The sequence below is a fragment of the Armigeres subalbatus genome, chromosome 2 (genome assembly GCF_024139115.2).
Source record: "Armigeres subalbatus isolate Guangzhou_Male chromosome 2, GZ_Asu_2, whole genome shotgun sequence".
NCBI classification, from domain to species: domain Eukaryota; kingdom Metazoa; phylum Arthropoda; class Insecta; order Diptera; family Culicidae; genus Armigeres; species Armigeres subalbatus.
Window position 1 is genome coordinate 196,945,116 of NC_085140.1, and position 15,569 is coordinate 196,960,684.

At 42.9% G+C, this 15,569-nt stretch overlaps 3 protein-coding genes and 2 pseudogenes across 6 annotated transcripts; 2 read left to right on the forward strand and 3 right to left on the reverse strand.

The window, feature by feature from the left end:
• Positions 1–3,155: 3,155 nt before the first annotated feature.
• Positions 3,156–6,041, reverse strand: LOC134209480 (DNA-directed RNA polymerase, mitochondrial-like; annotated as a pseudogene).
• Positions 6,042–6,749: 708 nt separating this feature from the next.
• LOC134215704 (exocyst complex component 6-like) lies at positions 6,750–9,119 on the forward strand (annotated as a pseudogene).
• Positions 9,120–9,173: 54 nt separating this feature from the next.
• Positions 9,174–11,488, reverse strand: LOC134215706 (regulator of nonsense transcripts 3B). The gene is made up of 2 exons (XM_062694834.1): positions 11,057–11,488; positions 9,174–11,002 (listed from the first exon to the last, which is right to left on the reverse strand). The coding sequence occupies exons 1-2, from the start codon at positions 11,300–11,302 to the stop codon at positions 9,191–9,193; spliced, it is 2,058 nt and encodes a 685-aa protein (XP_062550818.1). The 5' UTR covers positions 11,303–11,488; the 3' UTR covers positions 9,174–9,190.
• A 119-nt stretch (positions 11,489–11,607) lies between these two features.
• Positions 11,608–12,503, forward strand: LOC134211477 (small ribosomal subunit protein bS1m). The gene is made up of 3 exons (XM_062688361.1): positions 11,608–11,968; positions 12,027–12,148; positions 12,270–12,503. Exons 1-3 carry the CDS (start codon positions 11,684–11,686, stop codon positions 12,445–12,447), a joined length of 585 nt encoding a protein of 194 aa, XP_062544345.1. The 5' UTR covers positions 11,608–11,683; the 3' UTR covers positions 12,448–12,503.
• A 467-nt stretch (positions 12,504–12,970) lies between these two features.
• On the reverse strand, positions 12,971–15,272 carry LOC134211475 (enoyl-CoA delta isomerase 2). 4 transcript variants are annotated; one of them, XM_062688358.1, is made up of 3 exons: positions 15,112–15,272; positions 13,471–13,955; positions 12,971–13,406 (listed from the first exon to the last, which is right to left on the reverse strand). In XM_062688358.1, the coding sequence occupies exons 2-3, from the start codon at positions 13,867–13,869 to the stop codon at positions 13,017–13,019; spliced, it is 789 nt and encodes a 262-aa protein (XP_062544342.1). In that variant the 5' UTR covers positions 13,870–13,955; positions 15,112–15,272; the 3' UTR covers positions 12,971–13,016. The 4 variants fall into 4 exon arrangements, with proteins under 4 accessions (XP_062544342.1, XP_062544344.1, XP_062544341.1 ...); XM_062688360.1 differs by having other exon boundaries at positions 13,471–13,934; positions 15,106–15,272; XM_062688357.1 differs by having other exon boundaries at positions 15,106–15,272.
• Positions 15,273–15,569: the final 297 nt, after the last annotated feature.

Below are 15,569 nucleotides of genomic sequence, written 5' to 3' on the forward strand. Positions count from 1 at the left end.
CTCCTACGGCCGGGAGGTTCCCTGGGTACCTGGTGCCCTCAGGAAGTGGTTACTTTGGTTGAAACTCAGCTTCGACGACATCAGAATCATGATTTTGCAGCTACAATAGAAGACTTGCAGAACATCTGGGCACATTGCCACTTTCGAGGGTTCCCTAGGTTTTCAGGATCGCACTCCATGCCCCAGTAACGGACTGGGCTGAGAGAGTAGGAGGTTGAGGGTTCAGTCCTCCAAGACACGTGGATTCTTTTCAAATTTCATATCAATTTGTCCATTTCGAAACATATGCTGTGCATATGCGAAGATATTAACAAAAAAATGCTGTAAAATATTTTGGGGCCTTCCTTAGCCGTGCGATAAGATGCGCGCTAAAAAAGACCATGCTGACAAAGCTGGATAAGATTCCCAGTTCGGTGCAGGAAGAGTTGCTCAGACACACAGTAGTTTGGAGAAAACAAAATCTTTCAGTTTGATATGGCGCAGGCTGATTTTCAGAACCAACTAAAAAGGCCACTTCTATGGGAGCGTAAGGTTCCCAGGAACCCTCGAAGTGGCCGATGCTCAGATGCTGAGAAAATGCCTACTTTTGTATTTGTGTTGCAAAATCATGAAGTTTGATGTGTGGCAAGCTGTGTTCAGAACCACTCAAAAAGTGACCACTTCCCTTGGTCATCAGGTTCCCAGGAACCTTCGGAAGTAGCCAATGCGCTCAGTTTTGCAAATGTTTCCTATTATTTGCGTTGCAAGATCATGAAGTTCGATGTGTGAAGCTGGGTTTCAGAATCAATCGAAAAGTGGCCACTTCCTGAGGGCTTCAGGTTTCAGGACCCTCTGGAAGTGGCTCATGTGCAAGATGCTCTGCAAATATCTTCTATTATATTTGCGTTGCAAAATCATAAAGTTGGGTTCAGAGTCAATCAAAAGTGCCCACTTTCCTTGGGGCATCAGGTACCCAAGGAACCTCCGGAAATAGCATGTGACCAGATGTTCTGCAAATATCTTCTATTGTATTGTGTTGCAAAAATCATGAAGTTTGATGTGTCAAGCTGGGTTTCAAAACCACTCAAAATGTGACCACTTCCCTCGTGGCATCAGGTTCCGAGGAACCTCGGAAATCGCCAATGTGCCCAGATGCTCTGCAAATTTCTTATATTGACTTTGCGTTGCAAAATCATGGAGTTCGATGTGTCGCAAGCTGGGTTTCAAGAGTCAAAAAAGTGACCACTTCCTGGGGCTTCAGGTTCCCAGGGAACCTCGGAAGTAGCCAATGCGCTCAGAACTTCTGCAAGTTTTTCCTATTGTATTTGCGTTGCAAAATCATGACGTTCGATGTGTCGCAAGCGAGTTTCAGAATCAATCAAAAGTGACCACTTCCCTCGTGGCATCAGGTTCCGAGGAACCTCCGGAATGGCCAATGTGCAGATGCTCTGCAAATTTCTTATATTGACTTTGCGTTGCAAGATCATGGAGTTCGATGTGTCAAGCTGGGTTCAGAGTCAATCAAAAGTGACCACTTCCCTGAGGGCACAGTACCCAGGGCCTCGGAAGTAGCCAATGCTCAGAAGTTCTGAAATGTTTTCAATTATATTTGTGTTGCCAAATCATGAAGTTTGATGAGTCGCAAGCTGGGTTTCAGAACCACTCAAAAGTGACCACTTCCTGGGGGAACCAGCTTCCCGGAACATCTGTAACGGATTTTGAAGGTCCAAACATGCGAGTTTCCATTCCACTTTTGCAAAATGATGAATAATAACGATTGCATAGTTATTAAGAGCATTTACTACTATTATCTACGATTAAAGGAAGTTGACCTATTTTGACCCATTTGTAGGGACCCTCAATAAAACCAGTACCCAATACAAATCAATACATCTACATAAAAATATGGGGTTTAATGCATCTTTCCTCCAAATTCATGCAAATCGGTCGAAAGAGAACGGTGGATTTTACAATTTGAAATCGATACCGGGCCGAAACGGCTTAACGCTTTTTCGATGCACACCGCGTCTTTTGACGCCGCTTACACTCAGCGTTGAAAAGACGCTACGTGCACGTGCATGGGCATCGGACCTAATGCTGTTCGGTTGAGAAGGAGTGTGAATAGCAACCGAGCGCTCTAGCAACATCGAATAACATTTCCTGTAGTAGGCTAGAACCTGAATGAATAAAATTATGTCACGTCCATTGTTACCGTTACTCAAACCAGACCTGTTTTCTGCCAACTCTGCCTATCTTAATACCATCAGCCGTATGTACTTCTGCAATCAGTTGAGTAGATGGTAGATGAGTCAACGTACATCATTTAAAATTTTACAGAGTTTCAATAAATTTGTTCTAGCTTAAATATCTGTTATCTGTGGTGGAACTTTTGAAGGAACCCTTAATGTAACTCCTGGATGAATCCTTGGTGGAACTTCGGAGACTCTGTGGAACTCCTGGATGAATACTTGGAGGAACTTCTCGAGAATCCTGGGTTTTATATTTGAACTCATGCAAATCCTTAGTATCCCTTATACGGTGGAATCGGTGAAACTTCTGGAGGAATCCTTGGTGGAGCTCCTGAAGGAATCTTTGATGGAACTCCTGGAAGAATCCTTAGTGGAACTCTTGGAGGAATCTCCGATGGAACTTCTGGAGGAATCCTGGTTGAACTCCTGGTGAAACTTCTGGAGGGATCCTTGATGAAACTGCTGGATGAATCCTTGATGGAACTTCTCGATGAATCCCTGTTGGAACTTCCTAGAGGAATCCTTAGTGAGGCCTCCTGGAGAATCCCTGATAGAACTCCTAAGTCGAGTCAAGTACGAGAAACTGCTTATGACAAGTCCTCGTCTTATGACAAGTCCTGAGGAATTTCTGGTGAAACATCTGGAGAATCCCTGGTGGAACATCTGGATAAATCCCTGTAAGGAGTTCCTAGAGGAATGCTTAAGGCCTCCTGGATCCCTGGTGGAACTTCTGGATGAATCCTTGGTGGAACTTCTGGAGAAAACCCTGGTGGAATTTCCTGGAGGAATTCTTGGTGGAACTCCTGAAGGAATTCCTGGTGAAACTTTAGTGGAATCCCTGGTGAAACTTCTGGAGAAATCCTTGGTGTACTTCTGGAGCAATCTTTGGAATCTGGATAAATCTTGATGAATCTCTGTTAGGAGTTCCTAGAAAATGCTTAGTAGGCCTCCTGGAGAATCCTGATGGAACTTCGGATGAATCCTTGGTGGACCAAGTTCGTGAACGATGAACGTCAGTCCGGCTCGTTCACACAAGACGTCAGCATCATGTGGCTTAGATCCAACGAGTGCACAAGGTGGGAGGAATGCTTCTTCTGTTTCATGATGTTTTGCTTTTCGAGAGTCCATTGAGAAATGTTCCGGCATGTGGTTCGCCTTGGGGACATCGGCCTATCGGAGCGTTGTATGGCTGAACCACCAGCAGGCCAAGCTGTGATCCATTCGAAGTTCCTCGCGCATACGGCGGAGATGAGCCTTGCACAATCGTAAACCAATCTTGAATTTCTCTAGCCGACGTGAACATTTCGCTCAAGGCATTGAAAGTTTCACCGTTGAGTAGCTGGAAGCGGACCAAACCCATTCTTTGGGAAAATCGTTGATGTATTCAACTGGCGGGCGATTTGTTTCCGAGCACCGAAGCGCGTTACGCCGTACACAGTGGTCATGACAGTTTGTTTTAACTTTCCGTTGTATGTGACCTTTGAGGATCTGTAGCACTTTCACGCCGTTCTCAGAATCTTTGGTACGTTTTCTTCCCAAAGCAGCTACCGTACTGTATACATCCTGGGTACATGAGATGGGCGAGATTAACGCTCTTTGCTCAACCGTATCTCGACCCAACGCTGCATAGTGCTGTAGACCATTGCACGAATCATCTTGATGGATGGGGAAGCCACTCATGAATGTTGCTGGATCAGGGCATCGAAGCACCTTTGCAACTTCTATGCAGCATCCAAAGTTTGTCACGGTTCGTCAGATGTCACACCACATTCGACCGGTCAGGATCGATCAGAAGAATCAAAATATCGTCCATTATTTCGTCTGCGTACTTCAAACGATCCTCAACTGACTCTCGCTTCTTCAATCCATTAGATTGATGCAAGCCCTTTTTAAAGCATCTTGACCCAAGGGCCTCTTTTGGTGAAAGATCATCAAACTGCAACCATATCGTGTCCCAAATGGTTCAAATGGGGTGGAATCAGTGTACTCTTCCACAAAATCTATGTTTTGCGGAAGCCAAATACTGTCCCGAAATGGTTGGCCAATGATAGCCGGTACAGTGCATCGCATCACAAGCTGTACATTCCTTCTTCTGCGATGCGTCATCTTTTGGCAACATCAGTCGTAGCCGTCATTTCATTTCGCGGTATGGTTTCACAATTCCAGGAAGCGCACGGGCTCGGACATCAGCGCCTATTTGTGCCGAGTATATCAAAACTTCCTCTGTTTTTCAGGAATAACAGCTAGTTAATTGGTCATCGAGCGTAGTGCATATCTTGGGATTTGCCTGGTTGATGCGTTCGGACTGTTGTGGCTGTTGAGGTGAGCCGTATGAGTTCTGATTTTGCTACAATGTAGCCCCCATTCGTGGGCGTACTCCAAGGTTGCGGAGGACAAAGCATGGCACTAAATTCACATCAAATTTAAGGATGCTCCTGTTGTGATTTTCTATGAAGTTTGATTTGAACTTCACCTGCCGTTTCCTCGTGAGGTAGCATTTACGTTGATTTTCATATCGTTTTTAATAATATGTAGAAACTTTCCTACCGCAAACGCAGCTCTGGCTTTTCTTCCGACAACACATCGCAATACAAACTGTAATTTCACACGTCTTGTCCAACACTCCGCTTTTCGTTTTTCTCCACGTTATATCAAGACTCAACCTTGCCCAAGTGCTTTTGCAGTTGCGATTGGACATAACTGATATCTGATCCCTCAAGCAGATATTGCTTCATCCAAGATAATTTCGGTGAACTGTGCCACGCTCAGATGGTACGGAAACAGGTTGATGGCTCAGTTAGATTTTGATTCTATTACTGCTTTCAATGTGTTAAGATCCGGTGGAATGCCAAAGTGATTTGTTTTGCCCAAACTTTCCGAAGCTCTTCAAGTTCTTTGCGCTAGAATTTAAAAAAGTGTTTATAGAATTGTTGATTGGGAAAATACCAATTTTAATGGTATGGGGTAATCTACAAACAATCCTCTATGAGGAAAGTTCGAGGCTCTGTATTATTGAAAGTCACCTTCAATAAGTGTCACTACTTACTGTTGCTTAACTGTATCATTTGGATGCTCTTCACCGTTAGTGCCCTTCAATTCAATTCCACTGAGCTTTGCTAAATTCTTTCAGTTGGTCCCGCGTAAATCCTGCCTTCGGTTCCATTATTTCAGCACCAGCGACTTTGACATCTCCTCCACTGATATGCCTTTCGTTGGGAGGCCTGACATTCTCGTTGAGTGAGTTCAATAGGTGATTGTCATACAGCAACGGTGGAGCAGTATAGTTAGGTGTGTACTCCGGCTTCAACTCACAGAACAAATTCAGCACAGTTGGAGATGTTCGGAGATGTTGATGTTGATTTTTGGAGTGAAAAACAAACACAATGCTGTCATGTTTTGGAGAAAGCAAATGATGGAGAAAAACTGACAACTGACTTAGTGTCTTTTCATTTGTATACCTAGAACTCTACACATCGATGGAACTACAAGCGCAACACGGAAAAATCCCGAGTGTCGCGTCCGGTTATAGTTCCTGATTTAGCTCCCTATCCTCGCCACAAAAGATGTTCCGGACAGCGACAGCGACAATCTTTATCTAGTATTTCTAATCCGGAAAGATAATTTGAGTTATTTAATTTGCTATATGGGTTCATTCACAAATTACATAACGCTAAATAGACCATTTTCAACCCCCACCACCCCTCTTAACGTGTTTTGTATGGAAGGGTTCTAAAATTTTATGGGCCGTAACGTTCGGACAGTCACCCTCCACCCCTAAAGTGTTATGTAATTTGTGAATGACCCTATTTTCATCTAAGACACTGAAAGTAACGTTCGGAAAAATATTTCAAAAATTCCGATGAAAAGTATGGAATTTTTTGAGGTATCTTGTGTCGTGCCTTGCATTTTGCGTAACAAATCGTAACCAAAATTATACAACCCCCACCCCTACTGCGTTACGTAATATTTGAACAGACCCTAGTCTACCGACTAATACTAAAGACACACTGGTGGTACAAGGACCGTGGTATCCACTTTCCGCACGTAATGGCGGCTTGTCGGTGTGTAAAAATCAATCGTCACTGTACGTTTTGACTAAGCTGGAGGAAAACTCACCGGCGAAAAGGCCTTTTCCCTTCCCTTATCAAGACGCCAGTATACTTTTATTCATATGACCCTTGTGTCGTGCCCTTGAGTAATGTACGGAAAAATATTTCAAAAATCCGATGAAAAGTATGGTATTTTTTAGCGAATTGTCTTGTATCGTGCCTTAGTTTAATTCAAGATTTTGTATGCATAGATCACAGATTTGTAGAGTTTTTGTTTCAAAACGCAGATGGTTTTCAAAAATATAGATGTGGCAACACTGTCATTTCACTCGTTTCGTAAAATAGCTTATGTTCTTTCAAATGTTACGCGAGACTTCATTAAAGAAAAATTCCCAATCAACATTTAAATTTTAAATTGTTGCAGTAAAAAATCTTCATAAAAAGTGATCTGCTGTCTTGTAAACCTTGTAAAATGGCCAACATTTCGATGCAGGACATTGAAGCGGTGGACGACTATTGGGGCCGACGTTTCGTACGATTTTGGAAGAGAATGCGACGACCAAATTTCCGAACAGCTCGAGTCGCGCATTCGGTCCCACGACAAGGACATTGAACGGATCTGTAATCTGTACTACCAGGGCTTCATCGATTCTATCCGGGAGCTACTGCTGGTGAAATCGCAAGCGCAAGTTTGAACCAGGAGGTGCAAGCCCTGGACGATGGCCTGGCAAGCTTCGGCCGGGTGATTGCAAAAGGTAACGATTTGGTCAAGGCCCGGAAGGTGGAGAAACATTGCCGGCGCAATCGAGGGACTGTCCAGCTGCTTGCCGGTGCTGGAGTGCTACTCGAAGCTGTTGAAACAGGTGCGAGAGAAGCGGTACTACCGGCGCTGAAGACGTTAGGTGCTGGAAAATGAATACTTGCCGAAGGTGTCCGGGTACCGATTTTCGCAGCAAATGCGGAGACCATTCCGAAGTTGAAGGAGAATATTAAAAAGTCGTCGGAGGAGGATTTTCGGAATTTTGGAGAATATTCGCAAGTTTTCGCCACGGATCGGTGAGATCGCAATGAACATACGAAGGAGCTGCAGAAGCGGATTTGGACACGATCATTGCAGGTTTGTTTAACAAATGGTGAGTTGTTTTGGGTTTTCAATATTATCAACACACAATTGCAGAATACAAACAGATGTCGCTGAATGGGGAGTGCGTTGATGACGAGGAAGATGTAACGCCCAGGATCTTGATTTTCTCCTATATATCGCTGTTTCACATTTATACGGTGCTGAATGATAGAGTTTTCGAGAAGGACTATCGAAAACAGAGGAGAGATCAGGCTAAATTGGTGCTGCAGGCACCGCAAACCATCATGACAATTTAGAAGCTTATAAGGTACATTTATTCAATAGTAGGATTTTTCGTAGTAGAAGACCACGTTATGAACACTGGCGGAGAGATTGCACAAACATATCTGGACGATTTGTGGTCTTCTTTGACCAAGACCGTGAACGTTTTGAGCATGTCATCGTCGTCCTGCACGGACCCTAACATTCTACTTCAGATCAAAACCTAATTATGCTTAGCATTACAACCTTGAAGAACTATGGACACTGTTTCGCAGCTCTGGACTTGCTGCTGAAATGCGGGATCACTACGAAGTCTTACTCCAACGGTGGGTCAACGAGTTTCGAGACATTTTGGACAAGAGTGATTTCTTACCGCTGGAAGCACTCACAGGAAGAATACGATGCAGTTTTGGAGATTTCCTTTCCATTCGGAACAGCTGGAGGCCCAACCGTTTCAAAAAAGTTTCCATTCTCGCGTATGGTTCCAGAGGTGTACCCAAAGCAATGGAATTTATGTACGCTTGCATGAAGTTCTCTGAGGCTTACCCTTTCTCCGAACGAGATTGCTGCCATGGTTCGAAAGGCGGCCAATTTGTTGCTCACGCGCAGCTTTAGCGGATGTTTGTCGGCTGTTTTCCCCAGTCGTTTGGCGCTGATGCAGGTCATTCAGATCATTATCGATACTCATGTATCTGGAGAAGGCAGGGCCGTTCTTGGATGATTTCGTGTAAAATGACCGAACCAGTCAAATGAGCGCAAACACCGTCGGCGATGTTTCAGGTTGGTATTTTATGTCAGTGAGGATTGCACCGATCATTTTACAATTTTTTCCAAATATTTTTGTTTTCGGTCATAGCTAATTTTTCTTTTTTTAATCCAGGTGGCCGCTCAACCCGAACAGCAAGTGTCGACCAAGCTATGTTCAAACTGGATGAATTTTTCGAAGACTTGAAGGATACGATTGGCTGCCGAGAAGCTACGGCCATGCGTCGCCATTCGTGACGGATATGATTGCCTTTCTGCGAGTACATTTCAAAGCTTTTCCTACATCTTACCGGGTGTTGCGCAGGCCGCCTGTCGAAAAGCTTGAGCACGTTGCCACACGGATTTACAAGTTGATCCTGTCGGAGGAAATCAAACAGATTTCTGGCGGAGCTCTGGATCAAATAAACCTGGACCTAATCAGTTCGAGTTGTTTGCCGCGTCGGATCCGGTACCCGGCCTGCGAAGAGGAGACCTATCGAAATATTTTGCGGAGATCAGACAACTGCTGGACTTGTTGATTTCGGAGGATTGCGCATATCTTCACGATTTTGGCAAAGATGAAAACCGATACTCTTTGGTGCATCCATCAACGATTATTGTGGTGTGGAAAAGCTGAGGAAGCGGACAAAAGTCAATGCTTTCGTTGATGAAATCCAAGTCGGAAAGAGACAAAAAGAAACTTCTGGAAACGGTTCTACGCCAGCTAAGCAATTGGCTGAGAGACAGAACTGAAAGTTTGGATTCAACTTCCATGATTAGTATTAGACGATTATGAAATGTGATCACGTAAAAGAAACCATAATCTACGAATCAAGTTTGATGCCTTCCATTACTTCTACGACCTCCGTGACATCAATCTTTTCGATTGGTTTTTCCGTAACTTGCGATGTTGTGACAGGTTCCGCCGGAGGTTGTGGCTCTTCTCTAGAAGTTTTCCTGGATCCGGTTTCCTTTTCTATTTCACCGGAATTCCTTCTCCTGGTGCGTCTGTCCTTTGGCCTCTCTTTGTCGGACGCTTTTTTCGTTAGTTTGTGCCTTTTTCCTCTGTCCTTCTGCCCATGGGATCCCCCCGGTTTGACGCTTTTATCCGACGATCGGTCCGAATCAGTTTTCTCTTTCGTCTTGTTGTCATCTTCGCTCTTGGGTTCCTTCCATCCAGTAGCAGCAGAACCGGGAACCAGTCGTTTTCTCGGCTGGTAAATCTCGATCGAAGGACGATTCTTGTTGCGAATTTTTCGAGCTTCGCGTGCTTCTTTGAGCTTTTCGTCGATTTCCACCTTCTTATCGGAGCTACTGCTATCTGGGGCAGGTGTTTCCGGAGGCGGAGATGCCTCCTGGTTTGTCTCAGTCGTAGCTAAATCTTCCTGTGCCTGTGGCGAATTAGTGACATTGGCTTTCTGTGGAAAAGCCGGAGGAAGCGTAAATGAGGATTCACCGAGGATTATGGTAGATTTCTCTTTCGGAATAAACGGCGCGACATGGGGCGTTAGAATGCTTTTTTTGATGTCCACTTTAGGAACTGTAATCGATTTGAATTCGTCACTACCCGCTGCATTCAGGGCATCCTGGCGGTCTTTGTCTTCGAGTTCGGCGAGCCGTGTTTCAGCTCGAGCTCGGGTTTCCTTCCTGCGCTCGCTATACTTTTTGACTTCCTTTTTAGGGGCCTCAACTGGGCTGGTCTTTTGAGGCGGATTCTCCTGTTTAGGCCCACTTTCCTTCTCTTTTTTTGGAAGCTCTCCAGTGGCTTTTTTATCCTTCTCTTCCTGTTTTCTTGCTTTATCCTTCTCCTTCCTCAAGCGATCTCTCTCCTGTTTTCGGCTTAAGCCCTTTTCAGGTTCTCCGTCACCGCCAACATCTTTATCAACTCTTCCGCGTTCCTTATCTTTCTCTTTCCGATTTCTTTGCCTTTTCTCTTTATCTCTTCCATCTTTGCTTCCTTCGAATTTGTCGTTACCCTTTCTACCGAAATCTTTTTTCCCCTGATTCGGATCCAATCGCGATGGAACCGTTCGAACCACAATTTCCTCTTCTTTTGTGTTCTCCTCTTTGATCGCATCTGGAATCGATTTCACATTCTTTTTCTGGCGTTCCTCTTTCCGTTGCTTTTTCTTCTCTTCCATCTTTTTGCGTTTTTCGTCTCGCTTTTCTTGCTTCTTCTGCGCGATGTACTCCAACAGTGGGGTCGAAGTGATTTTCTCTTCGTCCTTGATCTTGTAAGTATATTCCAATTTGCTCTTACTTTTCCCGGCCGTATCTTTTTCCTCGGCTTCCAGTGCTTCTTTGAATGCTATAAAATGGGTGTCCGTCTCAATCGTTGCACATTTTACGTCTTTCTTCCGCGAACGATTCCTTGGCAGTTCCTGAAAGGGAGCAAATTCAACAACCGCCGGAAACTCCACCCCCTTGGCATCGACGAAGATGTATCCGTCGAACTTGTCCTTGAATAGGTAGATGTCCTCCGCCCGGGTAAAATTGATGTACGCCCTCGAAGATGCATTCTTGCCGAGGGACCAATCGCCGGAAACGAAATAAAAATCGTCATGTTCCGGCATCGGCTCAATCTGTCGCCGGAAAGTTTCCTCGTCCATAGATGGGGGCAGCCGACGGATGATTACCTAAAATCAAAATCACATTCAGAATTCCTTGATTTGGTGATACTCCGCACTTACCTTCGTCAGTGGCTTGGAAACTTCCTTTTTAGACTTTTTGCTCCGTTTATTGCCATCCTTCTTCTCCTTTTTTGTGGCTTTATTCTTTCCCAGCACTTCCGATGGTTCTGTGGCTGAGGATCCCATCCCCTTGGAGAGGCCACTGCCGGATGGACGGGTGCCATCGGATTCCTCAGATCCCCCTCTGCCCTTTGCTTTACCACCTCGTGCTTCCGGCTTCTCGTTTTGTTCCACGGTTGTGGACATGATTTGCACTAGTTAACTTGCATTACTTATGTACGCAAAAGAAAATATACCAGTGAACGTATTTTAAAACTAAAAATTGAATGGAAAATAAGAACGGATATTAAAAGTTTTATTGAATAAAAGTTGGCAAAAAATTGCAGCAAAATGATTTTCTTTATTTTGCATATCGAACTGTCAAATTTTGATTTTTATTTTGTTCTCCTATTTCTGCACGCTCTTTCATATGAACTCAAATTTGGATTATAATAACTCAATTTGCCTGCAACTTTATCCATTTTGTGGTCTACTAAACGCACCAATAAACGTCAAAGAGAACGGCTGATTACAAAACATTTTGCTTCACGCGTTTGGCCAAATTTTATCAGAGATTTTCCTAAAATTATGTCTCATTTACTGAAAGTGGTTTCCATCCTAAATCGCTCGGTTGGTACTGTGCGAAAAACGCAAAGGATATCGTGTGCCACACTCAGGTTTTGCAGTGATTCGAAATCCTTATCCGGCGAGGGGACTTCGGGTGAAAGTCAACCATCACAAGCCGATGTTCGGAAGCTCGGCGGATTCGCCAAGGCATTCGAGAAGCATACCACTTCGCTTGAGGACAATGACGGTAAGGACGAACCACCAAAAACGTTCGCCGCTTTGATGAGGAACTCGAAGTTTGTGGATGTAAGTTTTAAAAAATGGTCCCACATTTGATGGATATTAAGTTTTAAAATATTTTCAGCTTGGCGATCCCGAAAACAAAATAGTCACCGGGAAGATTTTCCACGTAGTTGGGGACGATCTTTATATTGATTTCGGATGGAAATTCCATTGCGTATGCACCAGGCCAGCCAAAAATGCGGAGTATGTCCAACGACAATAATTATTTGATATTTAGTAACCGATTCTCATCAATTTGTGCTAAATTATGAATGGAATCGAGTTTCAGCATCCGAAGATTAATTTCGCTTTTTTTTCTCTGTAGGGAATATGTTCGCGGTGCACGAGTGCGACTACGCATTCGTGATCTTGAGCTATCGACAAGGTTTCTCGGATCCGACAAAGATCTCACCTTACTGGAAGCAGACTGTCAACTTCTGGGCTTAATGTCCTCGCCAGCCAGGCAACAACAAGGACAGCGTGCAGCGGAAGGATCTGTCTAGCAGTAAGTACCTGGAGTTGTCCTTTATTGTAAATAGAAGCGCAATTACTGAAAATATGAATAAGTTGAGCGCTTCAGCAGAGAGATAGACACGAAAGAAAGCCAAGAGTTATAATTATTCCAAGCTACACGTTGAAGGGGATTCATATCTCTTGTGTAGATTACGTAGTGCAGATTCTGGCTCAATGCAACCGCACTTCATTGATGTAGTCATCATTCCCACATTTTTTATTCCATCTGTATTTCTGCGTTGATTTTTTTGCAATTCTTCCCATTAGACAAACTCCTAAACAAGTTAGTATTTCAATCTTTAGCATATTTCGGGCTTTTGGGCATTAAACCAATAGATACCGATTGTCATGAAGCATTTACAAGACTAAAACTTGTTCTTAGGAATAGACTCGATCCACGAAACTTTTATCAAAGCACGTGTTTAACGTGTTTACTGTCTTTAATATCGAATTAACAACAAGTCAGATCTCAAGTCTCATATATTCGGGAATAAAGTTAGAAAGTTACAAACGTTTATTAAAATGCGTCCAACAAACTTTAATTACCCAGTGTTCAAAATTACATCTTACTCTTTCTGGTCATAAAATTCATTACAGCTTGTACAGCTTCCTCAGTTTGCCAACGTTGAGCCAATGCCTCCAATTCTCTCTGGTTAGCCTTCTGAAGCTCCTCGATCTCGAATCGCTTCATCAGCTGTTTGGTAGCCTTGATTGATCCTATCGGAAGTTCCCCGTATTTCAGAATTCGAGGCCACAGCTTTGTTTCGAAGTCCTCCGATTTGAATAATTCACTCACTACTTGGAACTGGAGAGCTTCCTGGGCACTCATTCGGTGGTTCAGCAGCAGCATTTCCGATGCTTTGCTACGACCCATCAGCTTGGGGAACGTATAGGACGAACATCCTTCAGCGCAAAGTCCCAGAGCCGAGAACGGCGTGTAAAAGTAGCCCTAATGAAACGAAATGTCTGTCACATATTATAGTCTGATAATCGAATAAACGTCACACAATTACCGTTTCAACCATATACAAAACGTCGCAAAGTATCACCGTGGTGGCCGCGATACCAATAGCCGGCCCATTCACCACCCCTATGAGAAGCTTACTGAAGCTGTAGAAAGCCTTCACCATGTTGGACAGCTTCCCATTGGATGTTTCAAGTCGTTCTTCCACCGATTGACTGCTGGTTAATATTGCGCTGATGTCGTTGCCGGAACTGTAGAAATCGCCCGCCCCCATCAGGACAACCACCGAGACCGAATCATCCCGATCGGCGGCGTTCAGCAGATCCGTCAAATCACCGTACGCCTGCAGATTGAGGGCATTCTTCTTGCGGGGATTGTTGATTGTGATGCGCCGAACCGTTCCGAACTGTTCGACTACTAAATGAGCCGGCTGAGTTCCCGTGGCCATTCCCGCACTAATGTTAGTCTTATTATTGTTTGGCAAATAAGTTACTACTTCTTTTACCACTGCATCTACATGTATAGAAACAGAAACTGGAATTGAAAGGTTATTCACTTGGATTTCGGCGATGAACTTTGCACCTTGGCACTACAAAAATACAGATATCACAGATGCACCTAAATTTATGAATTTAACACTCACATGCAATACATACACTCAGGCAAATTGGCTATCGAATATTATAATTCTGCCTTTTGGAAATTTGCTACAAGTTTTGGATTTGAAATTCAAAAGGACTCATTATGAAACAAATTTTCATGGTCAATACAAAGCATAACATTTACTTAAGGCACATTTATGAAATTACAATGATGCATTATGAATGCTGTACGCTTGACATGAATTAAACCATAACTCCACCTTATGAATTACAGAAGTAGCATTTGGAGGCCATAACCACGCCTTATGAATTTCGTAATGTTTAGGAAGCATCTTATTTAATTCATAATGCAGATTTATGAATTTATTATTGCATTTCCCTATATATTAATCGATTCATAATGCTGAATTATGAATTCCATAATCAAGCATATTGAAATTTTTCTCGAATTATGACCATGGCAGAAAATAATAAACATGTTTTGTTCATTCATGCTTATGCATACATGCGGTGATTTTCAATTCATTTTTCGGTTGTATCGAGGACATCGAGGGAGTATGAATAAATAAGTGGTGTCGAACGCATTCTAGTAAAATGTCTTCGAATCTATAAAAAAAATACTCATCTCATACGAATAAAAACTGTTCATTTTAAATTGTTAGCGCAATAATTAATTTGCGGTTAAACACTTATTATTCCCCGTTGGCACCTGAAAACACTTCAACTGAATCCACACTCCCTCGATAAAAAATTCAACCGCACGACTTGAAAACCTTTACAATGTGTGAGCATGATTCTCTTGATTAAAGCTCTTTCCTTTCCAATTAGGTTAACTTAAAATGGGCATTATATATTTCATGAAATATCTTATGATTTCCTTCAAATCAACTTTGAACAAAATACCAAAAGGTGTCTTATGAAATTCGTTAATGCAACAAATGAACAACGTAAGTCACAATAATGAAATGTGAAGAGCTCAGTATGAAAAGCATGAGGGACTTATGTTCCAAAGATTTTCAACAATCTTGTAGATTCATAATTTCTGCCTTATGTATTTCGTATGTTCATTTGCCTGAGTGTACATATACCTTCCTAGCTCAAAAATATTTTGCGCGATTACTAACTGGGTTCGAATTCTTCCGGTTTAAGAAATCCTTAGTTGAAAATATTCTCGGGATGAAACTTATTGTGGAATGGATTAATAAACACTATAAGCTAAGAAACGGCAATGCACTACCAGTAAATAGAGAAACACATTAATACACATATTATTATTGTAGACGTCATTATAAAAATAAACAGGTTTTGTACTGTCTATTCCACTGATAACAATAAGCTTGTCGCCAGAAGCTTTTATCCTATAAATGCTATATAAAACTATAGTTAAATATCGTATACTGAAAAATCGCAGGAAATTAGTTTCGCTAAATATCTGATTTCAGAAATCGAACTACCTACTAATAGTGATGGTTTACGTAAAATATAGACTATTCGTATGCCAACGATTATTGTTTCATGGCGAACTCAATTAATATCATACGTCCGT

Bases quoted from the DNA above. Each gene is read 5' to 3' on its own strand.
- LOC134215706 (XM_062694834.1), bottom strand. From the start codon at position 11,302: ATGTCCACAACCGTGGAACAAAACGAGAAGCCGGAAGCACGAGGTGGT. The intron at 11,003-11,056 runs GTAAGTGCGGAG...TTTTGATTTTAG, and splicing joins TTTCCAAGCCACTGACGAAG to GTAATCATCCGTCGGCTGCC.
- LOC134211477 (XM_062688361.1), top strand. From the start codon at position 11,684: ATGTCTCATTTACTGAAAGTGGTTTCCATCCTAAATCGCTCGGTTGGT. The intron at 11,969-12,026 runs GTAAGTTTTAAA...AAATATTTTCAG, and splicing joins GGAACTCGAAGTTTGTGGAT to CTTGGCGATCCCGAAAACAA. The intron at 12,149-12,269 runs GTATGTCCAACG...TTTTCTCTGTAG, and splicing joins AGGCCAGCCAAAAATGCGGA to GGAATATGTTCGCGGTGCAC.
- LOC134211475 (XM_062688358.1), bottom strand. From the start codon at position 13,869: ATGGCCACGGGAACTCAGCCGGCTCATTTAGTAGTCGAACAGTTCGGA. The intron at 13,407-13,470 runs GTAATTGTGTGA...TCGTTTCATTAG, and splicing joins TTTTGTATATGGTTGAAACG to GGCTACTTTTACACGCCGTT.